The 25,965-nt window shown below is 38.2% G+C and overlaps 1 protein-coding gene across 5 annotated transcripts in view; it reads left to right on the top strand.

Moving 5' to 3' along the window:
* Positions 1-545: 545 nt before the first annotated feature.
* RBM27 (RNA binding motif protein 27) overlaps positions 546-25,965 on the top strand; it is a 67,867-nt gene continuing 42,447 nt past the window's right edge. For 2 of the 5 annotated variants that reach the window (XM_007194176.2, XM_007194177.2), the window contains exons 1-6: positions 546-811; positions 13,070-13,188; positions 15,452-15,576; positions 22,841-22,932; positions 23,604-23,797; positions 24,545-24,808. In XM_007194176.2, coding sequence (XP_007194238.1) covers positions 753-811; positions 13,070-13,188; positions 15,452-15,576; positions 22,841-22,932; positions 23,604-23,797; positions 24,545-24,808 — 853 coding nt within the window. In that variant the 5' untranslated portion in view covers positions 546-752. The remainder of the gene's footprint in view (positions 812-13,069; positions 13,189-15,451; positions 15,577-22,840; positions 22,933-23,603; positions 23,798-24,544; positions 24,809-25,965) is intronic. The other 3 variants (XM_028161867.2, XM_057541065.1, XM_028161868.2) reach the window with 3 other exon arrangements.

Genomic DNA, 25,965 nt, shown 5'->3' on the forward strand with positions numbered 1-25,965 from the left:
GGAGTCCAAGGCATGGTTGCCATAGCATTTTGCATAATTTAAGCACAGCAGCAAAGGATACCGGTATGTGTGCCGAGCAAAATGAGTGTGCGAGGAAAAAAAGTAAAATTTTGCGTTCTGTGCGATATGTCGAACGTGAACGTATTGCACGTTGTGTTGCAGATTTACTACAGCTGAGTCATTTCGGGACACGAGTGTGTGCTTCCAGGAAAAAACGAGAGGAAGGAGCCAGGCTGAGGGTCTCGCCGGGTTCCCCCACGCACTTCCAGCAGCAGACAGCGGTATTCCGCGGCGGTCGGCGGCGTGGTCAAAAAAAAAAAAAAAAAAAAAAAAAGGCGCCGCGGTCCCTTTAAGAGCCACAGCACCTTCTCCAAGATACCATCTTGCACCAGGAGTTCACTTAAGCTCTCTACCTAACTTGCTAAATCCCTCCTCCTTCACTGGGTACGACCGGCGGGCGGGGCGAACGAGCCTTTTCATTGGCTTTGCGCGCACGGCCCCTCTGTCTCCTATTGGTTCCTGCGCCCGCCATTTGAGGCTGTCTCCCGCCCTTCTGTGCCGTCAGGCTACGTTGAGTGAGGGCTCTTGGGTTAGTTCCTGTTAGGCCCCGGCCGGGGGAGTAGGTTGAAGTCTCCTAAGATGCCCGGTGGGCTGGAGCACTGAGAGCTGTGAAGAAGGCGTGAGGAGGCGGCGAGGGGTGACCCGCGGCAGGCCCGAACAGCAGCGGCGGCCGAGCCCGCCTTCCCTGCACCATGCTCATAGAGGATGTGGATGCCCTCAAGTCCTGGCTGGCCAAGTTATTGGAGCCGATGTGAGTGAGGCAGGCTGGGCCGGGGCTGGCGAACGTGGGCGTTGGGGGCCCGCGGGGGTGTGGGGGGAGGGGAAACGGCGTGGGGGAGGGCGGAGCGGAGGGGCCGCGGTCGGGAGGTCCCGGCGATGTCTTCTCTGTAGTACTATCACCATTGTGAGGGTGGGGGGGGAGGGAGAGCAAGGGGCGTAGAGGCGGTGTGGCTGGGGGGCCGGGGGGGGGGGAGGAGGGCGGGGAGGACTACGAGGGTTTTTTAAATGTAAATATTGGGGTGCTCAAAGGGGCAGAAGGAAGTGAGGGAATTTAAAACATTGCTCTTTGAGAACTGAGGGAGAAAGCGGGGCTGTCGAGGGATTTTAAAATTTGAATATCGGGATCTTCAAGGGAGTATCAGGATACCAAGAGCTTTACAAATAATATTATTCCGGGACTAAAAGATCTAGAAGCAGAGTATCGAGGACCTTTTGAAAACATGAGAGGAGAAAAGGAGAGTAGGGACATTGAGAGATGTATAGCGATTACTGAGCTCTAAAGGTTCAAGAATATTGAATTAAAATAGGGTAGTTGAAAGAAATTTGTCGGCATCGAAGTGTTTTAGGAATTATCGGGAACCTAATAAATCTATTGAGGGATGTTATTATTGAGGAGTTGATAGTGCCAGGAGAGCTGATGATTTTTAAATACCATTAGGGGTTGGGAAAATTGAGATTTTTGTAAGTTTGGGGGTTGAAAGGACTACCCTGGTATCTAATATTATTGGAGGACGGGCTGGGAGGGGTATACCGACAGCTTCTAGGGATTTTTGGATACAGGTATTGGAGTGATAAAAGGGGTAGTAGGAGGAATGAGTTTTGTAAGTCCTGAGAGGGCAACTGAAGATATTGGGGTGTAGGATTATCGGTTCAGGGCTTGTTTTTTAAAAAATATTTTGGGTAGTATTGTGGAAATATTGCTGGGACCCTTGAAAGGAATAGTGGCAGTATCAACCTTTGGTTGGTTTTGTAAGCATTTTCAAGGGGCAAGGTTGTGAAGTTCTTATTTGGGACACTGGGGCACAGGTAGTCTCCAAAACACATCTCCATGAGCAAAGAGGGAAAGCTGGGGAGGGTTGGAGAGAGGTGCTATCTAACCCTCTCGGGAAGGAAGGCATGGGAAGGGATCATTTGCTGCCCCCTTGTCATTTCTCCTTCTTACTTATCCTCCTAGTGGAGGGGAGGGCTTTCTGGCTGAAAGAAAAGGGGTAGACGAAGAGAAGGGCAGGCTTTGATTCGTTAGATCAGATCACTTTAGTGGAAAAATTGAGTTTTTGCAGAGACGGAAAGAAGGGGTAGTTGGGGAGGTGTGGAGGTATGGTGAAGTTGGGGCTGTTGGGAGACAGCTACTTCCCTGTTTGTCTATTTCCTTGTCCTCCTGAGAAACCCTGTTAACTAACTTTTGTTGTTTTGCCGTTTTGGTTTCTTGGGTTGGGATGGTAACACCTAGGAAGACTCATCTGTAGTCCAGTGTGTCAGCCTTGTGAAGGAAGTAGGATGGGAAAGGGAGACAGCATTAGGAGCATTTTGATGTCTGAAATGATATTTATTTGCTTTCTGAGGACGAGGAGTGTGTGAGTAGAGCACAGGTATGAATAAATGTACACTAAGGGCCTCTGAGTTTTACATTAATGATGGTTTGATTAAAGTGAAAGGGACTTCTGGACACCCTTGAAAGTTTTATAGAAGAATATGGGCCTCTTGAGTGTTCATCATACTTTCCCTACACACAGTAACAAGTTTGGAGCACAAAGATGGAAATGAAGGTGGGAAATCATGAAGTAGATTTAATGAAATTGACCATATATGGAAGAGGCTAGAAATAGAAAAATGTGTATTAGAATATTCTTTACCTTTGTGTTTTTAGTTTTTTGGTAGAGATCCTTTTGAAAGTATTAAATGTGTACTTTATGTTTTGGGTAGAAGGTGACAAGTTTTAACATTATAGTTAATTGCTATTTTTTTTAAAGTTCCCTGAAATGTTTTGGTCTGGGTAGTGTTATTTGGTTTCTTTCTTAATGTCAGAATTTAGTTTGGGTGGGAACTTAAACCTACTAAGGGTGTTTTCACTAGGTTTTTTTTTTTGACTATTTACACTGATTTTTTTCATAGATATTCTGTAATTTTCATGGGTAAAAATTATCTTTCGAAATGATTATTTCTGTTTAGTTTCCCCATTTGTTTTGAGTTATATGTTCAACTTAAAGCTCACATCATGCATCTTTTAAGAAAAATTTTGTTACTTTTTTAGGGTTAAAAAAGATCTAAAGTCACTGCTTAGACTTTAATAATAAAAATGATTTTCCTAGAACTACAAAATAAAAATACTTATTTTTAACTCATATAAGTAATGATTCTGGATGAAGGTGTTAATAAATAGTAAATGCAAATGCCGAGGTCACGTATATTTTCATTCTTAGTATGTTGTCATGGAAGATTATTTTTTGTTTAGACATACTAAAATGTAATAAATGATATGCTGAAGTGGGTTGTATTTGTAAATTTACTTTTTGCATATTCCAGATTCAAGAAAATTTTCATAGGAGATTGGCATGTTGCTACAACATAGCATTTCAGAGCAGTTGTTAGGCTTTCATATAATGTAGTTGCAGTGGATATGTTGGAATCATACTGTAGCTGTGTACATTATTTCCTATTGCACTTTCTTATTTAGCTTAATTTGAAGTTAACTCAATTTAGGGAGTTCCCTGGCGGTCCAGTGGTTAGGATTCTGAGCTTTCACTGCCGTGGACCCGGCTTCAATCCCTGGTCTGAGAACTAAGATCCTGCAAGCCACATGGGTGGCCAAAAAAGAAAAAAAAAGTTAACTAAATTTATAAAAGTTTTTGATTTTTAGGGATTTTTAAGCATGGTCCACCTCGTCATAGTGAAACGAAGGCACGTAACAGGATATTACTAAGCCAGTCCAGTTTGTATGTGATTATTCCCTGTAGACCAATAAGAAATCTCATGCTGTTAGAGCTTATCTGTTTCCTTCCACTCCTTTTGTAGGTGTGGGACATATCTATTACTTTACTAGAGGAAAATGAGAAGGAGGGAGGCTAGAAGAAATGACTTCTTAACTGTCTGTGAGAAACCCAGTACCATTTTTGTTGGCAGTGCAGTAAACGGGAGAGAAACCATCTTAGTCAAGGAGTTTGTCTCTTCCTACCACTGCATGAACAGACTGAACTTACAGATCTTGTTTGGGGTCCTCATCTTTCTTCACTTTCAAAACCTCCTAGGTATCCTAGTTATAGAGACTGTGTAGGGATTATGCTTAAGTAGGACATGTTGTGGTTTCTTTTTATTAGAAATAACTGCTCATTTTAAGTATTTGGACTCCTTAAAGGTAAGGGTCTAAGTAAACCTCGGGGATAAATCAATCACTAGAGAAATTTCTACAAGTTTAGAAAATGTTCAGGCAAGCATTTTTCAACAACAAACATGCATTTCTACCAAAAATGCTGTCTTTTTTTTTTTTAAAGTAGTTGCTGTTTATTTTATTATTTTTTAAATTTATTTATTTATTTTTGGCTGTGTTGGGTCTTCGTTTCTGTGCGAGGGCTTTCTCTAGTTGTGGCAAGTGGGGACCACTCTTCATCGCGGTGCGCGGGCCTCTCACTATCGCGGCCTCTCTTGTTGCGGAGCACAGGCTCCAGACGCGCAGGCTCAGTAGTTGTGGCTCACGGGCCCAGTTGCTCCGCGGCATGTGGGATCCTCCCAGACCAGGGCTCGAACCCGTGTCCCCTACATTGGCAGGCAGATTCTCAACCACTGCGCCACCAGGGAAGCCCAAAGATGCTGTCTTTAATGAGGAATGTTTTAAGTTATTTATATTACATATATTAAATACATACAAATACATCTAATTTACTGCTGCTTGTTAGGCTTATTGTAGAAATTTGTCTTGTGATGGTCATTTTGTAATGTATAGAAATATTGAATCACTATGTTGTGCACCAGGAACTAACATAAGTGTTGTAGGTCAATTTTACTTCAAAAACAAACAGACAAACTCATACAAAAAGAGATCAGATTTGTGGTTACCAGAGGTGGGGGGTGGCGGGAGGGGAATTGAAGATAGTCAAAAGGCACAAACTTCCAGGTATAAGATGCAGAAGTACTAGGGAAGTGAAACATAACTAATATAATTAATACTGCTGCGTTACATATGAAAGTTGAGAGTAAATCCTGACTTCTCATCACAAGGAAAAAATGTGTATTTTTTCTTTTATTTTGTGTCTGTATGAGATGATGGATGTTCACTAAATTTATTGTGGTACTCATTTCATGTATGTAAATCAAATCGTTAATGCTGTACACTTCAGATGTATATAGTTCTGTATGTCAATTGTATCTTAATAAAACTGGAAGAAAAAAAGCTATGAATAACAAAAATTTGTCCTGATAATATGTTTTAAAAAGAGTGATGGGGGGCTTCCCTGGTGGCGCAGTGGTTGAGAATCTGCCTGCTAATGCAGGAGACACGGGTTCGAGCCCTGGTCTGGGAAGATCCCACATGCCACGGAGCAGCTGGGCCCGTGAGCCACAGCTGCTGAGCCTGCGCGTCTGGAGCCTGTGCCCCGCAACGGGAGGGGCCGCGATAGTGAAAGGCCCGCGCACCGCGATGAAGAGTGGCCCCCACTTGCCGCAACTAGAGAAAGCCCTCGCACGAACCGAAGACCCAGCACAGCCAAAAATAAATAAATAAATAAATAAATTAAAAAAAAAAAAAAAGAGTAAATTCTATATTAAAAAAAAAAAAAAAGAGTGATGGGGTTTGTAATACTTTTTGGACAGTTGTATCCATCTATTTATCTATCATCTATCTATTTTAGTAGAGCATCATTATGTGACTTAGGGCATTTAGCTTCTAGTTCTATATGTGATTCACTGTTTGACTTTGGAGAGATTGTCTAACCTTCCTGTATTAAACAGAGTTAATTACTTTAGCCTTTTACCTACCTCACAAATATGATATGAGTATTATGATGCAGACTATAAAAAGTGCTTTGTGTACCTCAGAATCATTAAATATAAATGAAATTTTATGGTTTTTGAAATGTGAAAATATGTTGAACTCTTTGCAAAAAGATTTTACTTACTAATGTTAAGCGCTGCTGCCTCTTACAAAGTAATCAGTCTAGTGCATGACAGGGTTAGATTCTCCTTACAGGCCCTATAGGTAGGGACAAGAATTGCTGGTGAAAGGACTTGGTGTGCAGTTTCTGTGAGTTCAGGTCTTTGTACCTGACTGTGTTTCATTTGACTGTGTTTCATTTCTGAGTGTGATGGAAAAGGCAGCAATAAGGTTCACTGAGGTCATTTTATGACTCAGTGGTCAGCAGGTGTATACTTGGGTTGAACTCTAAAGTTTACATGCTGCTTATAGGTTTGCAGTCCTTATCAAGTTAACTCTGACTAGTAATCTCTGCAGTTGCTCAAATGGGAAGAAAAATCACCATGTAGCAGCTGTTAGATCACATCTCCCTGATAAATAAACTACAAGGGTAAAATGAGTATTTTGTAAATATGTTCTTAAGATCAAAAAGTAGTGATAATTTTCTGAAATGTATGTAGTGGCTTTATAGAATTGGTGTGCCTGTAAAGTCCCTTGGGACTTGTTTAAGGAGACCGTTCACTATTTCATAGAAAGAGACTTATTTTGACCGGAAGACTTCTTGGCAAGTTATAGTATACTAAGTTAGGAAGGTATTTGTTCTTATGTCCTTTGGTCTGCCTCCTAAATATTTCTGACTTCATTCTCCCTGGCCCAATTGTTGTAGGCTAGAAGCCATATATTGCTTTTATAGCCTTATGTTTCCTACCACTGTCTTGTCTCATCCTCTCACAGTGTTGTTACTTCATTATTAATCTCTTTTTTTAAACCATTTGATATTTTGTACTATAATTATTTGTTTTCATTTCCATCTCTTAGCCTTGTGACTGCAGGGCAAGGTCTGTGTTGCTCAAAGTAATTCCATTACCCAGCAAGATGCTTGGCATTTTGTTAAGACTCAGTAAATGTTTAAATGAATCAATGTCCTCATATGTATATTTAGGTTGGTCACAATTAGAAAAGTAAGATTTTGTTTTAGTAGTCTAATTTTCTGGGTGTGCTTAGCTGGGGGCTACTGCACTAGGAGCCATAGTCCAAGTATCACAATGAGATACAACTGAGAGTCATATATTTTCCCCTCCAGATAAATCTAGGGATATTTTCTTCTACATCATATTCATTTATGAAAGCCCCTAATTAATGAAGGGGAATATGAAAGCTTTCATTTGAAAAGAAGTAGAAGTACCAATATTTGTGTTTCTTAATATGAGTTAACAGGTTCTTAGAAATTAATAGTTATTTATTCACTTATACTCTGATAAAATCAACTCAGATTTTACTTATTTTTCCAGTACTTTCTTATCAAAGGAATATTCTGAACATCGATCTCAGTGTCAGACTTCCTGTTTTTTTACTTTTTTATAAGTAGAAATAAAAGCATTATTGCATTACAGAAAATGTAGAAGGGACAGAAGAGGATAAAATTATTTGTATATATTTATTTCTAGTTTCTCTTCTGTGTATGAACTTTCATGTAGCTGTAATTAGACTCAAATGTAAAATTTTTAAAAATTTTTTTTTATTTTTGGCTGCATCGGGTCTTTGCTGTGGCACGTGGGCTCTTCGTTGCGGTGCGCGGGCTTGTCTCTAGTTGTGGTGCGTGGGCTCCAGGGCACATGGGCTCTCTAGTTGAGATGCATGAGCTCAGTAGTTGTGGTACGCGGGCTTAGTTGCCCTGCAGCATGTGGGATCTTAGTTCCCTGACCAGGGATTGAACTCGCATCCCCTGCATTGGGAGGCAGATTCTTTACCACTGGACCACCAGGGAAGTCCCTCAAATGTAAAATTTTTTATCTTGATTTCTCCAGTTGATGTTAGCATTTTAATATTTGTGTATTGTTTCTATAATAATCACTTTGGATGCCTAATGTTTCATAAACATTCAACAATAAGAGTGGTTACTTTGACTTTCCTTTTTCTGTTAAAAAATAATGCTGTTTTTATATAATACATGTATATGTATTTAGTGTCTCTTAGGTACCCATAATGTTTTCTACATTTGGCTTTATTTCCTGAGGTTTGTTTCCCATAAGTACAACTACTAGTCAAAGCGTATGGACATTTTTTTTAAAATTAATTAATTTATTTCTTTATTTTTGGCTGCATTGGGTCTTCGTTGCTGCGCGCGGGCTTTCTCTGGTTGCGGCGCTTCTCTTGTTGTGGAGCACAGGCTCTAGGCATGCAGGCTTCAGTAGTTGTGGCACGCGGGCTTAGTTGCTGTGCGGCATGTGGCATCTTCCCAGACCAGAGCTCGAACCCGTGTCCCCTGCATTGGCAGGCGGATTCTTAACCACTGTGCCATCAGGGAAGTCCTGAGTATGAACTTTTTTTTTTTTTTAATTAATTAATTAATTTATTTATTTTTGGCTGTGTTGGGTCTTCGTTTCTGTGCGAGGGCTTTCTCTAGTTGTGGCAAGCGGGGGCCACTCTTCATCGCGGTGCACGGGCCTCTCACTATCGCGGCCTCTCTTGTTGCGGAGCACAGGCTCAGTAATTGTGGCTCACGGGCCCAGTTGCTCCGCGGCATGTGGGATCTTCCCAGACCAGGGCTCGAACCCGTGCCCCCTGCATTGGCAGGCAGATTCTTAACCACTGCGCCACCAGGGAAGCCCCGTGAGTATGAACATTTTTAATGGCTGTTGATGCACATTAGGATCAGGAGGTTTTTTTCCTGTGGCCCAGTAGCATAGTCATTAGTTGTCTCACCTCTGAAACAAAAATCACACTGAGGTAGAACTTAAAACAGCCCACATTCAGAAACATGTAGGTTTTTCTGAAAATGGATGAGGTTTAGGTAGCCCTGGCTTTTTCCTAAAGTAGTTAGTGGTGTTTCTTGGCTTGGGACTTAAAGTAAGGGAGAACCTTTACTCTTTGTTCTTGGGATTGGGTATATGTCTAAATCTGTAAAGCTGAGGTGCTAGCTCAGTAGATGTGTCAGTACCTGCAATGGAGATTTCATTTAGAAGGAAAAAGACAAATTTGAGGTTTTTATAGATAAGACATTTTTAGGACAATATTTCTGTTCACTTCCCCTGATAAAAATTAATTCTAGTCAATTTTTATTTTTTAAATTAAAAGATAGATAATTGAAACGTTCTTAGGACATTATTATGCAAGATATGAATTTTAAGGAATCCTCATTTGTAACTTCCATTAAACTTTAGGAAATTTCTTTTGTTGGTTCTTTATTTTAACTGAAAGGTGATTATTGGTTGAGATTTACAATACATTAATTTGTTGTGCAGATAAACATTTGAAAAATGTATATGCTGTGATAGATTTTACTTGCATGGAATTGCAGCTGAGTTTTAGTTCCACAGGTAAGCTGTCTGCCTGATCTTGAATGGATCACATGATTTGTCTTTACATATTTACAGATTTAGGTATCTATAAAATGAATAATAATTGATTGATTGTGCTGTTAAGGTCTTTTAAAGACTACAGTAGAATAGTAATTTTAGGTGGATATTATTACCTTTTCTAATCTCTTTGTTATAATGGAAGCCCCTTTTTGTCTAGAAACGTGTGTATTTAACATAGCCATGGCTCCAGAATTTTAAAATCTCTTTCTTTCCAAAATGTACTTGTCCCTGTAGTTAAACAGAAATGAATTTCCATAAGCTTTGGTTACAAATGAAGAGCTAAAAGGTTTTAAATACTCTTCTTGGGTACTGCTTTTTGTGTAAGAGAAGTAGGAAGTGGCCCTGCATTTGTTTTGTAATCTACCAAGGATCTTAAACATGCTCAGATTTTTGTGACACACTTCTGGAAGTCTTGTTGGGCTACTATTAGTATTGGTACCATAGCTGCTACAGTATTGTAATTGTCAGTTTTTAAAGATTATATGGTAAGTGGTGATGAAAGAATAAATAAGAGCAATCATAAAGGTACAGAAAATTACAGCAAAAAACTCCCTAATGTATTTAAGTTTCAACATGACTCATTATTTCAGACTGGCAATTTCCTTCACGGTGCACTTTATGGATACATATTAGGAGCTGTTAAATTTAAATGGTCCCATTCCTTTGTCTGTAAACATGCTTTTGTATTTGGTGCAGAATTCTAACTATCAGTTATTAACAGTCAGTTGTTCACTCACATTAAACAAATATTTAGAATCTGTGATCACTCTTTTTTCTTGGTGTCTAGTCTTTTTTTACTCTTTTACCTTCTTGTAACTATTCATCTTGAGGTTTGTTTTTTTTTTTTTTTTTTTTGGCTACGCGCAGGCCTTCTCTAGTTGTGGTGCACGGGCTTCCCATTGTGTGGCTTCTCTTGGTACAGAGTACGGGCTCTAGAGCGCAGACTCAGTAGTTGTGGTGCACGGGCTTAGTTGCTCTGTGGCATGTGGGATCTTCCTGGACCAGGGATCGAACCCGTGTCCCCTGCATTGGCAGGCAGATTCTTAACCACGCGCCACCAGGGAAGTCCCATCTTGAGTTTTTTTGGTTTTTTAAAAAATTTTATCCATTTATTTTTGGCTGTGTTTGGTCTTTGTTGCTGCCCATGGGCTTTTGCTAGTTGTCGTGAGCGGGGGCCACCCTTCGCCACGGTGCGCGGGCCTCTCATTGTGGCGTCTCTTGTTTCAGAGCACGCCAGGCGCGCGGGCTCAGCAGTTGTGGCTCGCGGGCTCTAGAGCTCAGGCTCAGTAGTTGTGGTACACAGGCTCATTTGCTCCGCAGCATGTGGGATCCTCCCGGATCAGGGCTCGAACCCGTGTCCCCTTCATTGGCAGGCGGACACTTAATGACTCCGCCACCAGGGAAGTCCCCCATCTTGAGTTTTAACACTATCACATCAAGAAGTATTTCATCAGAAGCTACCTAACTCTGCATTTGTTTTTCAGAGTCTGAATACTGAATATATGTATAAGATATCTGGGTGTGTTTAACTCACCTCATTTATCCAGTAATCTGAGTTTTGCCTGTTTCTCACTAGATACTTCATATCCTTACCCAGTGTTATACCTGTTAGGTCATGAGACTCCTTGAAGGTCCCTGTAACATCGGGGAAAATAACATTGCTTCTTTTCTTCCATTCTTACTTATTTTAAAAAATCCTTTCTCTCTGTGTTTAGAATATCTTCCTTATCCAGGATCTGAACTTTCTAAGTAAAGGTAGAGATGTAATTTCTTTTTCCTCTCCTCCATTTGAATGTTGATTAGAACTATACTGATCAAACGTCTTACTGTTCTCAGGAGTGAAATGAAGTCTAGCTACACATCTCTATTTTAAGCTGTTTATGGAAGTGCCAAGGTGGGCATGGCATGGGTAACATTTTTTGAAGGTGGAAATGCTATATATCCATTTTAGAATTTAGCAGTTGGATTTACTAAGGTAATCTGTTCATAATTCTACAAAATGTAATAGTTTTTACTTTAAAATTCCAGCTTTTTTTAAATTAATATGTAGCTCATCATCTGTATACTTATACTCCTAGTGCACTTTGACCTTTGCCCATCATTTTTTTTTATAGTTTTGAGTTTTGTAAAATTGAAAAAATTACAATTTGCTCTCTTAGAATTTGGTGCATAAATGAGCACGGATATTTAAAGAACCAGCCTTGCCTGAAACAGTGTTAATATTGACAATGAAAAAAGTCTGCTATTTTATTGGAATTATTAATTTTAAAAGTATACATTACACTAGAAAGGAAGTAAGGGTGCTGGTGCTTGTTTTTTATTTACTAATCTCATTAAGTTATTGGAAATGTGATTGATACCTTGAACTGAAACTTTTTTTTTTTTTAATTCTTGACTTTTTTGTTTTAAATTTTATTTATTTATTTATGGCCGTGTTGGGCCTTCGTTTCCGTGGGAGGGCCCTCTCCAGTTGCGACAAGCGGGGGCCACTCTTCATAGCGGTGCGCCGGCCTCCCACTATCGCGGCCTCTCCTGTTGCGGAGCACAGGCTCCAGACGCGCAGGCTCAGTAGTTGTGGCTCACGGGCCTAGTCGCTCCGCGGCACGTGGGATCCTCCCAGACCAGGGCTCGAACCCGCGTCCCCTGCATTGGCAGGCAGACTCTCAACCACTGCGCCACCAGGGAAGCCCGAACTGAAACTTTTTAACTTTCTGATTGATGGTAGAGGCCCAAGGATTATAGAATAAGATTAGTTAGATTTGAATAGTGTATTATAGGGATATGATCACTTTGCTTGCATAATGATTTTATTTACTGTCATTCTGAATTTTTTCATTTTACCTTCACAACAGTGCTGTGAAGCCACAAAGGATGTTACTTAAATGTACATTTATGGGGAAAATAGAATATAAATATATAAGTGTGTATATAAATATTTTTTATAACATGGAAACTTTCTATTTCATGTAATATATATAAAATGTTAAGTCTGGCAGATTGCTACTCAAGGATCATGTACCGCCCTGGCATAGGAGATAATTTTGAATGTCAAAGTCAGGTTACTACTGACTAGAAAAAAAAAAAGTGATGCAGACGAAGGTTATCTCTGCTGCCCTTTCACCACTTCTCTTGTCCTTTCTGTTCTCCCAGATCTTTTCTTTCTTGCTTATAGCTGCTGAAGTGTTTGCCAATAAAATTTAAGGTGACATCCTTCTTGTGTTCTCACTTTTTATCTTAAAAAGATCCTTAAGATACTCACTGAGAAGATTAGTAGTGGAAATTGATTGCCGTTTTTAGATGTTGGTGCTTGGGGTTATAGGGAATGGGGAAAGCTGTCGCATCACACTTTCCCTGCTTCTTCCTCATTGATCATGTGGAACAAATAGGTCCTGAGGATACTCATAGTGCTTCTACAGGCTGGGAGTCAAGCTGCAACTTAAGGGTCCATTGCCACTCTTTCCCTATTACCACTGAGAGCAAATAAATGTAGATTTGGTCCAAAATTCTGAGTGTGATTAGAACATTGAAAATAGGAGACAAATTATTTTATAAGAATAAGCAGAAAAAGAAAAACTTACTTGTACTATATATATGCTGTTTGTTAAAATAGTCGCCTTTGTTTGCAGTCACTTTTTAAAATAAAGTTTTTGACTTAAAGCTTTCTAAAATAGGGGTGACTTCATTAATGACATCAGTGTTTGAAAAAAAATGTTTAAAAATTTTTGTTTTCTCTTTGTTTAACTAGATGTGATGCTGACCCGTCAGCCTTAGCCAACTATGTTGTAGCACTGGTCAAGAAGGACAAACCTGAGAAAGAATTGAAAGCCTTTTGTGCCGATCAACTTGACGTATTTTTACAAAAAGGTAATTATTATAGGCCTTCAACCAAGTATTTAAGTAAAGATTTTAAATTTAAAACTTCCCGATAAAATCTTGAAGATAAAGCTTGAAAGGAAGGAAATTGGTCAGGGTCCTTTAAATACTTGAATATACCTATTCATGCTTAATTATTTATTGTGTATTTTGGCAAAACTTTTTTTCCCTTTCCTTCTCTGCTTCTCTCCTATATTGAGGCAGTGGTAACTCAGATGCTTTTTAGGTGAATGAATCCTTTGCAGCTTGTGGTAGAGCCTGGTTGATGGTTGAGGGGTAGCAATTTAAGGATAATGAAGTTGCTTATTCTTACTGTTTATTAGGACAATGAAGGTATCTGTTTTTCTTCTTCTTGGCTGGGGCTTCTTGATATGCAAGAAGAAATGGGCATGATCCTCTTCTCTCTTTGTGTCTTTAACTTCATCATCTTATCAAAGTCTTGTCCGTAGTCTGCGGAGCTTACTAGGGGCCTCCCTGCTGCTTCTCTGACCTCATCTCCTACCATTCCCCCTCACTTTTTCTATTCTAGCCATATTGACCACCTTGCTGTTTTTTCAGCATGGCAGACATGTTCCCAGCTCAGGGCTTTTGAACACTGTTTACCCTTGCTTGAAACATGGTTTCTTATGGTTTCTGGTCTCTTCTCAAATGTCATCTTCTTGAGTGGTTTCCCCTGAGCATCCTGTATACAATATAGTATACCCCATGCCCCTAATCGCTCTCTCCTCTTCCCAGCCTTGCTTTATTTATTTATTTTTTCATGGCACTTGTTACTCCCTGTCATGTCATATGTTTATTTGCCTGTTTATCTGTGTGTATCTCTTTCCCCACCTCCCCTTTGTCTTTCCATTTGTTGAGATTGGTGACTCAGAACCTACAGGCTTGGCATGTAGAAGATACTCATTAAATATTGTTGAATGGACAAACAAGAATGTGGATAATTCATACTTACTAGTTGATCTAGCTGTTGGTAATGAGACGATACCCTTTAACTCAAATATTTACTGAGAAAGAAAAGATAGTAAATATGGCTTCTCAATCTAAAACACAGGATTACATATTTTTGGGGGCATTTTTAAGGGTTTTTATACATAATAAATCTAATACAGGATTCTTCCAGTACCGATGAGTATTTTCTTTTCTAAATGTATTAATTTATATTACTTAGTTTTAATTAAAGATAGTCACGATATATGTCTTTTAAATTACAAAAGTAGTACCTGTTTTAAAAAATGCTTTAGAAATACGGAAGCATTTGAAGAAGGTCTTCTGATCATGAGGGCTTTTGAATGGTCTGATTAATTTGTCTTAAAGTTATGTGTAACAAGAGCTCACAATTTTATAATCATGGGAAATGCTTACTGCACAAATTAATAGCATAAAAAAGTTTATGAAAAGATGCTTTTCTGAAGAAAAATTACTTTGACATTTTAGAAATAGCTATTTATGTAAAATGTGTAATAGTTGCAGTGTAAGCAGAGTCTGTGTTGTACTTCTAATATGCTCTTTAGCTGTTCCTGAGGGGTAGGACCAATGAAAGTGATTTAACTTTGGTTTGAATAACATAATATAAATATTTTGACATTTAATTTGTAATAAATTCATCAGTTTCTCCCCAATTAGTCTGAAGAGTTACAAAATAGAGCAGCCCTTAAGTAAGACACAAAATGATATTTTCATATCAATTCTCATGTCAAAGTTTATTTTTCAACTGAGTTAAAAATATTTTTAATTAAATTTTTGAGTAGGCAGTACATTTAATCTAACAATATAAAGGTATGCCATGAAAAGTCTCTCTCACCTCATCTGCTCCCTTCCCACCTCCAGTGCACAACTTTGTCATTTTTGTGTCCTTTCAGGGTTTTTTTTTAATGCAAATATAAATAGATAAAATATTTAATCTTATATCTTTGAGAGTTGATATTATCAGTATGCATTCTTTTTATAGCCACTCTGTGTTCTGTTCAGTTGTCATATAATTTATTAAATAGTCTCTTATTCATGGACATCTGGGTTGTATCCAATCTTTTACGTACTCAAACAAGCAATCTTGCATATAAATCATTCTGTACATGTGCAAGTATGTTCAAAGGGTTTAAAACCCAGAAGAGGGGTTTTCCCCCATAAGGGTTAGGCTCATTTTTAGTTCCACCAGCAGTGTATGAGATGTCCCACTTTCCTCAGCTTTGCCAATAGTGTTGTCAAACTTCTGGTGTTTGTTTGTGTAACATTTACATATTATTTCTTCTCCTAGAGACTTCAGGTTTTGTGGATAAACTATTTGAAAGTCTCTATACTAAGAACTACCTTCCACCTTTGGAACCAGTTAAGCCTGAGCCAAAACCACCAGTCCCAGAAAAAGAAGAAGTTAAAGAAGAGGTAATGCAGAGTTTTCTTTTGCTTGTGGGCGCTTCTTAGATCTTATTACTAGTATCATTCTTAGCTGGTAGTTGGCCTCTTTAGAACTCTCTTGATGGAAGTTTCTGGGTTTGGGGCATGGTGCAGATTCTTTATCAGGGCTTCTTAGTTCCTTGGACTTGAGGAGTTGGAAGAATTTCAGGTAGCTTGTTTAGTGTTACAAGAAATATTTTAGTAATATTGAGGAGTTCAGGGAAATCTTTTCCAGTGACTTTTAGAAAAAGAAAACTTGGTTAAAAATAGGCTTGACTACCTCAATGAGAAGCACTGCAACGAAGAGTAGCCCCCGCTCACTGCAAGTAGAGAAAGCCTGCGCAGCAACAAAGACCCAACGCAGCCAAAAAAAATAATAAAATTAAAAAAAAAAAATAGGCTTGACTGAAAGTAAAGTATTAGTGAAACCTCAAGAGAAATCATTACATCATTTTCATGTGAAGAGAAACCATTTCTTCTTTTTTAACCATATAGTTTTTTTTACTTAATGGAATTATAAACATCACTTTCAACATAGGAAAGAAAAGGAAAATAAATGTTTTCACAGTGTTGAAGTATAAAAACATGATTTAGATGGTAGTCTAATTGTTTGAACCAAGGAGGAAATTTTACAGAGTTCATTTGTAATTCTTTTTATATATAGATATCGTAGTATTTAGTATTACATGATGAGAATATGGGCTCCAAAATTAGGCTGTATGAATTAAAATAGTAGCTTTAAAATAAGTTATTCTTTGTTTCATTTTCACGTCAGCAAAATGATGATCATAGTAGTACTTATCTCATTGAGGATTAACTGAGATTTATACACCACCCCCCACCCCACACCCTAGTCCAGTGCCTGGCACATAAATGTTGGTTATTATATAGAAGTACTTCCCAACTTTTGTTTTTATTATAATTATTTAATAAACTTTTTATTTGGGAATAATTTTAAACTTACAGAAAAATTACAAGAATAGTACCCAAAACACCTGTTTGTCATCTACCTGGATTCATCTATTGAAGATTTGCCCTGTTTGCTCTCTTTATATATCCTCACCCAGAACTATTTTTTTCTGAATCATTTGGGGGTAAGTCAGATACATCATGACCCTTGATCCCCAAATACTCTGTGTATTTCATAAGAATAAGGATATTCTCTTAGATAGCTTTAGTACCGTTATCAGTTTCAGTAACTTTAACATCGATAAAACACTTTTTAAAAAATATTTATTTATTTGGCTGCACTGGGTCTTAGTTGCGGCATGCAGGATCTTCATTGTGGCTTGTGGGATCTTTTGGTTGTGGCATGTGAACTCTTAGTTGTGGCATCCAGGATCTAGTTCCCTGACCAGGGATTGAACCCAGGCCCCCTGCATTGGGAGCATGGAGTCTTATCCACTGCGCCACCAGGGAAGTCCCCTAACATCGATAAAACACTTTAATCTACTGTCTGTTTTCCAGTTTTGTCAGTCGACCTGACAGTGTCCTTTTTTTATAGCATGTTTTTTTTTCTCTCCGGTACAGGATTCATTCTGAAGATCACATGTTGCATTTAGTTGTCATTTCTGATACATTTTTATCCTCCTTTTTTTTTTTTGTGGCTACACCATGCAACATGCAGGATCTTAGTTTCCCTGACCAGGGATCGGACCCGTGCCCCCTGCAGTGGAAGCGCAGAGGCTTACCCACTGGACCACCAGGGAAGTCTCTTTGTTACAGTTTTAAATGCTAGCTTGATTGAACTGATCCAACATTAAAAGAAAACAAAATGTAGCTATACTTAATTAAGATCACTTGAGATTACTGTCACTTTTTTGTTTTTGGCTCATGCTCTCTAGTTGTCTCATAAAGTCTTTTTAAAATAGAAGGGGCATGCAGCTAGAGATTACCATACCAAGTGAAGTAAGTCAGAGAGAGAGACAAGTACCATATGATATCACTTATATGTGAAATCTTAAATAAGGCACAAATGAACCTGTCTATGAAACAGCAACAATATCATGGACATGAGAACAGACTGGTGCTTGCAAAGAGGGAGGGGGCTGGGGGGGGTGGATTGGGAGGTTGGGGGTAGCAGATGTAAGCTTTTATATATAGAATGGATAAACAACAAGGCCCTACCGTATAGCACAGGGAATTATACTCAATATCCTATTATAAACCATAATGGAAAAGAATATTAAAAAAAAAAGAATATATATATATATGTGTATAACTGAGTCACTTTGCTATACAGCAGTAATTAACACATTATAAATCAACTATACATCAATTAAAAAAAAAAAAGAAGGGGCTCCCAGTATGTTTCTTCAAGTAATGGAAATAGGAAGAAACTTTACTTCCATACTTGATAGTGTGTAATTTTTGGTTTAAGGTATAGGTTAGGGAATTCCTGGCTCTCCAATGGTTAGGACTCCACGCTTTCACTGCCGAGGGTGCGGGTTCAATCCCTGGTCAGGGAACTTAAAAAAAGGTATACGTTAAATCTTTTTATAATAAGTTAAAATTTTTGCAGCGTATGTCCTTTTTTACAGTCATTGAAGGTCAGTGGATTGGAAGTGTCTGAAAGACAGCTCATTTGAATATGAGGAAAATTGCATTATTTTGAGTTTTGAAAGAACAGTTTAAAAAAACCAAATTGTTGCACTATTTCATTTTGTATCTTTGTAGTAAATTCTAATTTTGAAAATTATGAAAAATGGATTTCAGCTTCTGTATATGTATAACTACCCCAAATGATGCTGCCTGGCATTTTCCCCATTTTCCAAGCTTTTATACGTAACTTAATTGTCATTACTAACAAATAATAGCTTGTAGAATAGTGTGTAAATATGATAGTTTATAGTAATTGTTAGATAACATTGAAGGAAGGGGATTTGAGGTAGCACTGCCTTTGGCTAATTATCTCTTTTTCTGGTCTGTGCTCAGTTGATGCAGTTGCTCTGAGCACGGGAGCAAATCTGAGGACTGGCTGTTTTAACTTTCTTCCTTGGTCCCCAGCTACACGATACCATCAGTTTTACAATAAAACTATTGGTCACACAGGGAACCAGGTGGGAGAATTTGGATCATTGGCACAACTCATCCTGAGGCTGGAAAAATACTTGGTATATATGTGCCATGATTTATGAAGCACAATGTGTTCTATCTGCGTTTGGAAAATTACTTCTGAATTTGCTGTGGTTATAATTAGCTGTCATCAAACCCTTTACCCTGTCTGTCTGAGTTCATGAACATGCAAAAGAATAATCATGAAAATAGTGGATCTTTGATATTATAATTCCTTATTCACACTATATCACAATCATCTGAAACGTTAGAAGGCAGTTTTTCTTAGACCCAATGCATGGATTTATGACTGGAAATATGAGAGCCTCTGGCACAGTTTTCCCCCTGTTTGGTTTTTCTGAAAGTACCTTTATTTCACTTAATTTAAAAAAAAGCAGCCCTGTTTTAGAGAATTTTCAGTACACATCAAAAGGAGACAGAATAGTTGAATGAATTCCCAGTATTCATCACCCCAGCAGCTCATCAGCCCAGGGCCAATCCTGCCTCATCCACATACCTGTTTAGTATACTTTTATATCTAAAATGGTCCAGTGGAATGGAGGCTTTCACACTTGTATAGCCCTGATAGACGAAGATAATAAATAATTAAAACTTCTTAAATATGTGTGTAATGATCAAACTTCTAAAAGAAGATGTGAGGTAGAAGAATTTAAGTCAGGTGGACAACATAGAAGAAAAACTTTTAAAATTAGTGTGTCTGGTCATAATCTGATTCTATAAAGAAATTTACTTTTCATATTCTTAGAATACTAGGCTCAAAGTAGGTAAGAGGTTTTGGAGTATGAAGTCTTTACATATACTTCATATTAGTTCAAGAAAAATATGACAGTTTAGTGCTGTGTAACTCATTTCAGAGTAAAAGTTTTAAATAATTGTGGAAAAACATATCCTTACCGCCGGAAGCTCTGGAAATTTTATTTAAAATAGCAAAGAATACAGATTATTTTTGTTTAACTTATATAAAAAGTTTTTATTATGAAAATGCTTGAAAGAAGGCAAAATGTAATGAGTCCCCATGAAGCCCTCATTTCATCTTCAATAATTATAGATCCATGGGCAGTATTTTTCTGTACCTTCAACCACTTTCCATCCTCTTAAATTATTTTTAAACAAATTCCTGACATCATATTATTTCATCTGTAAATACTTAGCAGGTATCTCTAAAAGGTTATATTTTTAAAACCCCCAAGTATTCTTTCTTTTTTTTTTTTAATTTATTTATTTTTGGCTGGGTTGGGTCTTTGTTGCTGCACACGGACTTTCTCTAGTTGTGTTGAGCGGGGGCTACTCTTCGTAGCAGTGCACGGGCTTCTCATTGCGGTGGCTTTTCTTGTTGCGGAGCATGGGCTCTAGGCATGCAAGCTTCAGTAGTTGTGGGATGCGGGCTCAGTAGTTGTGGCACGCAGGCTCAGTAGTTGTGGCTCTTGGGCTCTAGAGTGCAGGCTCAGTAGTTGTGGTGCACAAGCCTTTGGTTGCTCCACGGCATGTGAGATCTTCCCGGACCAGGGCTCGAACCCATGTCCCCTGCATTGGCAGGCAGATTCTTAACCACTGCGCCACCAGGGAAGCCCAAGTATTCTTACCATGTATAAAAATAACAGTAACTCCTTAATATCATCAGATACTGAGTGTTTAAATTTCTATTTGTTCATAAATGTCTACTTTTTCCCCATTTGTTTGAATCAAGATCTAAATCAAGTTCGTTGAACTGCCTTTTTTTTTTTTTTTTAATTCCCTCTTCCTCATTCTCTCTCACTTCCCTCTCCCCAGGGTTACTACTACTATTATTTCTAATACCATGTACTCCTGTTTTTTTCATTTTATGCAACAAGAATCACATGGACCTTTTTTTTTTTTTAATCTGTACAAATCAAGCATTTTATTTAGTTATATAGCAAGGGAGCACTCCTTTATTCTCCACTTAAATACCATGCTTGAGATTTAAAATCATGTTTGGTAGTGTACTACAGGATGCTAAATAAGACTTCACCCATATTGCTTTGGATTTCTTGATATCTTTTTATGTTTTCCATCACCCATTAGAACGATTAGTTTAACTTCCGTAACCTAAACTTGGCACTTCCTGGATGTAGAAGTCATACAGTCCTTTGTCTAGCTTCCTTGTTATGAGATTCATCCATATTGTGCATGCCCTTTGACTTTTTTTAAACAGCTTATTGAGGTGTAATTCACCAACTTTACAAGTCACCTATTTAAAATGTACAAATGTGATGATTTTTATTGTATTCAGAGTTGTGCAGCCGTCTCCACAATCCATTTTAGAACATTTTCATCCTCCAGAAAAGAAACCCCATACTCATTGTCATCACCTTCCAAGTGCTTCCCTTCCTAGCCCCCACCCCAGGCAACCACTAATCTATTTTCAGTCTCTATGGATTTGCTTATTCTGGACATTTCATATAAATGGAATTATACAGTATGTAGTCTTTTGTAACTGGCTTCTTCCACTTAGCATAATGCTTTCAAGGTTCATCCAGGTTGTAGCACGAATCAGTACTTCTCTTTTTTTTCATGGATGAATAGTACCCCATTTTATGAATATATCACAATTTCTTTATCCAGTCATCAGTTGATGGATATTTGGATTAATAGGCAAATGGTTAATACTTTTTGCCTATCATAAATAATGCTGCTGTGAACATTCATGCACAGGTTTTTGTTTCGTTTTATGTTTTTCTTTCTCTTGGCTCCTTTAACTTTTTAAGAATAGTTTTTCCTATTAGAAAGTAGTTTAGAAAATTAGTTTCCGGGACTTCCCCTGTGGTGCAGTGGTTAAGAATCCGCCTGCCAATGCAGGGGACACAGGTTTCATCCCTGGTCTGGGAAGATCCCACATGCTGCGGAGCACCTAAGCCCGTGTGCCACAACTACTGAAGCCCGCGCGCCTAGAGCCTGTGCTCCGCAACAAGAGAAGCCACCGCAATGAGAAGCCTGCACACCACAACGAAGAGTAGCTCCCGCTTGCCACAACTAGAGAAAGCCTATGTGCAGCAACGAAGACCCAACGCAGCCAAAAAATTAAAAATTAAAAAAAAACAAACAAAATGAAAACTAGTTTCCTAAAATTAGAAAAATTCAGAGTGAATTAATACATGTCCATCAAAAAAACCTTAGAAAATACAGAACAGCAAAAAGAAGGAAAAAGTTCTCCAAGTTGATGTCTTTTAAGTCTCTTTATGTCTTTAAATTCCCCCTTCATACTTACCTATATATCTATCTCTCTTCTTCCTTTCTTCACCCTCTTTTTTTCCTTAAATTTTGTTTTGTTGAAGAAACTCAGTCATTTGTCTTATGGAGTTTTGACTCTGGATTTTGCTGATTGCATCCTCTATTTCCTGTAAATTGATAGAAAGAATGATTTTTAAATATAGTCTAATAATTGTAGAGTGTTTTTGTCAGCACCATATGGTTGCCATATTGTGACTGCCATTTTATGTTGCCTGAGTTTTACTAAATTGTTATCTTCTGTTCCATTCATTCACTTGCTTATTTGTGTATTTTTAAGTGAGCTTCTCCATTAGATGGGCATTTGTTTACCTCTTCCAAATGTCTTTACTTCATTTCTCTCTGGTAAAGGCCATATATTTGTTTTGAGATTAACTTCTGTTTACAAACTATAAGAGAATCACTAGTTCTCTATTTCTGGTCAGTCTTGACTGTTAAGTTTTAAAAGAAGCCTTAACATTTCCAATAATTCCAATACCATTTTTCCGTAATTCACATGAAATACTTAGTTTTATAGCAGTGGTTAACTTAACCATTTGTTCCCAAAACGTTTTCTGTGAAATAAATCTGAAGTTCTCCTCAAATGAATTAATGTGTGAATATATTTTGTAATTAGGAAAACACACACCATTTTACTATATGATACTTAGAAATAGAGATTTGCTATTTTTACTGTTTCGGTTTAAAGAATGAGTTGCCGTTTTCCTCCTATTCTCTATCTTAAGTTAGCATTTAAAAATTAACATATTGCTGTTAAAGTAATTTCAGCATCTTTTTTACTTCTTCCTGTTGACCAGCTTTTGGGGATGTGATTTGACTTCAGTATTTCAGTATATGTGTGCCCTCTCGTGTGCCAGAAAGATTATCAGGTGGATGTGTTTTATAATTTATAGAAGGACTCTTCTTGTTTCTAATGAATATCTTCACGTAGGTATTTCAGGAGCCAGCAGAGGAAGAACGAGATGGCAGAAAAAAGAAATACCCTAGTCCCCAGAAGACTCGTTCAGAATCTAGTGAACGAAGGTTTGTGTTTATTTTTAATTAGGAAGACATTGATAACTCACTTTTCAGTTACCTTAGAAGGGCATTAAAGCGATTTTTAACATATGCTCTACTCCTCTCTCTACGCTGATTAAAGAAAGAAAATGTTTTTCCTTCCATTCCCTCTTGTTTTTTGTCTTTGTCATACTTTCTCTTCCTTTTATAAACAGTCTTCATTATGTGCTTTCCCCAAGAGCTCAGGGGTGGGAGCAGTCTCCTTAGAGAATATTAATGAAATGTTCCATTTTGTTAGGGGTGCTCAGTATTAAAATCATCTGTAGCATTTTCTCTTACAAGTAGTGCAGTTTATATGTTGAATCATCAGCCTACCATCAAAAAATTAGTCTTTGTTTAGGAAAACTTTGTTTTGAGCCTTTTGTCTTTTCTAGTTTTAAATATGTTTTTCTCTTACCCCGCCCCATACTTTGGATTCACCTCTTTTTTTCATTTCTCCCCACCCAGTGTACTTGAAGGGAATGTTTTTTTCTTTTTAAGAAATGGATTAGAGGAATTATATGGTGGTTTTATGGCTTTCTGGAAAAGTATAGAAGCTATGAATTTTGGTGAATCAAGGAGGATATTTCATACTACTGATTTGTTTTCAGACTTGGTTTCTATAGCGTACATATGGCTTTCATATCTGTGTATTATAGGACACGTGAGAAAAAAAGAGACGATGGCAAGTGGAGAGACTATGAGCGTTACTATGAGCGGACTGAATTGTACCGTGAGAAGTATGACTGGAGAAGAGGCAGGAGTAAGAGCCGGAGTAAGAGCCGAGGCCTGAGTCGAAGTCGGAGTCGAAGCCGGGGGCGCAGCAAAGACCGGGATCCCAATAGGAATGTTGGTGAGTCCATGAGGCTTCCCCAAAAAACTCCGTAGTTGCTTATCTTCCTGTATCACAAGGGTGCCACAGTGTCCCTTAAAAGTAAATGTACCTTTAATGTGTCTGAACAATGTAAAATCTGGAATTGTCTCAAAAAACTTGATTTTTGTTACAAAGACAAGGCTCTATTCTCAGGTTGGAGTTAAAGGAGTTTGACTAAAAAGAAGCTATACATAAGTGCATCATAATATGTGAGTAGCCTTAAGTTATGTTGTATAATTGAAACAAATGTCCTTTAGTCAACAAAGCTGTCACTGGAGGAAGAGGGTTGCCTGCTCCCCTACCCCCACCCCCGACTGAAAATAATTGATTTGCTTTAAGGTTGCTTAGAGTATTTAAAATTTAAAAGAAAGAAATTTAAGTAGATTACTGGGATCCCAACCACTGATCTCCCAGGATAGCAGTTTGGAAGTCAGTTCTTGGATAGCATTCTTATTAAATGTCAGTAGAGAAGCAGGTCTTTCTTCATTTTGTATTGATGTTGATGTTATAAAAGATGATTTTATGCAAGTTACTGGTCAAGATATGTCACACTGTTGATGTTCCTGGTTTTAGGATATATTAATAATGAGAGCACTTTGAAATATGGACGGCTCAGGAAGTTTACTTCAGTATTCTCATCTTTCTTTTTCTGTGAGAAAATAAATGTAGTTTAAGAACATAGATGTCTGATCTTATTTGTTTCTTGTTTTTATTTTGTCTCTGAAGCAGAACATAGGGAAAGATCAAAGTTTAAGAGTGAGAGGAATGACTTGGAGAGTTCCTATGTGTCTGTGTCTGCACCAACTCCGAACTCTTCTGAGCAGTATTCCTCTGGGGCACAGTCTATTCCCAGCACTGTTACTGTGATCGCACCTGCGCACCACTCTGAAAACACAACGGAGAGTTGGTCTAATTACTATAATAATCATAGCTCTTCCAATTCTTTTGGTCGAAACCCTCCACCAAAGAGGCGATGCAGAGATTATGATGGTAAAAGTTCTCTTCTATATTGTACCCAAAAGTACTAGTAAAGCAAATGTTGCTAGTAGTGCATACCTTTTCATTACAGTCTGGATTTTATTAAAAGGGATGAATGAGGAGGAGAATCTCTTTTGGCATATGCTTCTTTACTTGTTGAGTATAATAGTTTGGCTCTTGTTAACAGAATGTTTAAATTTTACCCTTTAGTTTGTTTTTTGTTGTTCTTGTTACTTCAAACACTGTAAGTATACCACAAACTTTGGTAGACACTAGGAATTGTAATTTCTTTGTGTGGTGTTTGTCCCTGGGAATTTGTTAATAAGCATGTATAACCTACTTACAATTTTAACTTGCTAACTTTCCATTTGAATGAATGGATCAGGCTGTGTGTGTGCATTCATTTATTTTAATTTTTTTTTTTTTTTTTTTAAAGAATGTAGTGTTTATTTATTTATTTATTTTTTGGCTGTGTTGGGTCTTCGGTTCGTGCGAGGGCTTTCTCCAGTTGCGGCAAGCGGGGGCCACTCTTCATCGCGGTGCGGGGACCGCTCTTCATCGCGGTGCGCGGGCCTCTCTCTATCGCGGCCCCTCCCGTCACGGGGCACAGGCTCCAGACGCGCAGGCTCAGCAATTGTGGCTCACGGGCCCAGCCGCTCCGCGGCATGTGGGATCTTCCCAGACCAGGGCTCGAACCCGTGTCCCCTGCATCAGCAGGCAGACTCTCAACCACTGCGCCACCAGGGAAGCCCCATTTATTTTAATTTTTTATTATCGAAATATTTAAATATTTACAGAAGTTGACAAAATAATATAATTAACCCTAGTGTATCCATGATCTCACGTCAACTCATGGGCAATCTTGTTTTTGTGTATACTTCCACCACTTCTCCCTGGCCTGTATTATTTGAAGCAAATGACAGACATCATAACATTTTTTCTCTAAATATAGAATGTATATATTTTTAAATTTTATTTATTTTTAAGTAAGGAATAGAATCACATGATTCAAGCATTAAATCACTCTCACCCTGGTCTTCCAGCCACAAAGATCTCCTTCCCAAGGACAGTTTAATGCTGTCAATTTCTTGTGTGTCTTTCCAAACATAGTCTTTGCTTGTGTACATAAACAAAAACATATATTTTCCCCCACTTTCTTTTTTACGTAA

Source organism: Balaenoptera acutorostrata, chromosome 2 (genome assembly GCF_949987535.1).
Source record: "Balaenoptera acutorostrata chromosome 2, mBalAcu1.1, whole genome shotgun sequence".
Classification (NCBI taxonomy): Eukaryota; Metazoa; Chordata; class Mammalia; order Artiodactyla; family Balaenopteridae; genus Balaenoptera; species Balaenoptera acutorostrata.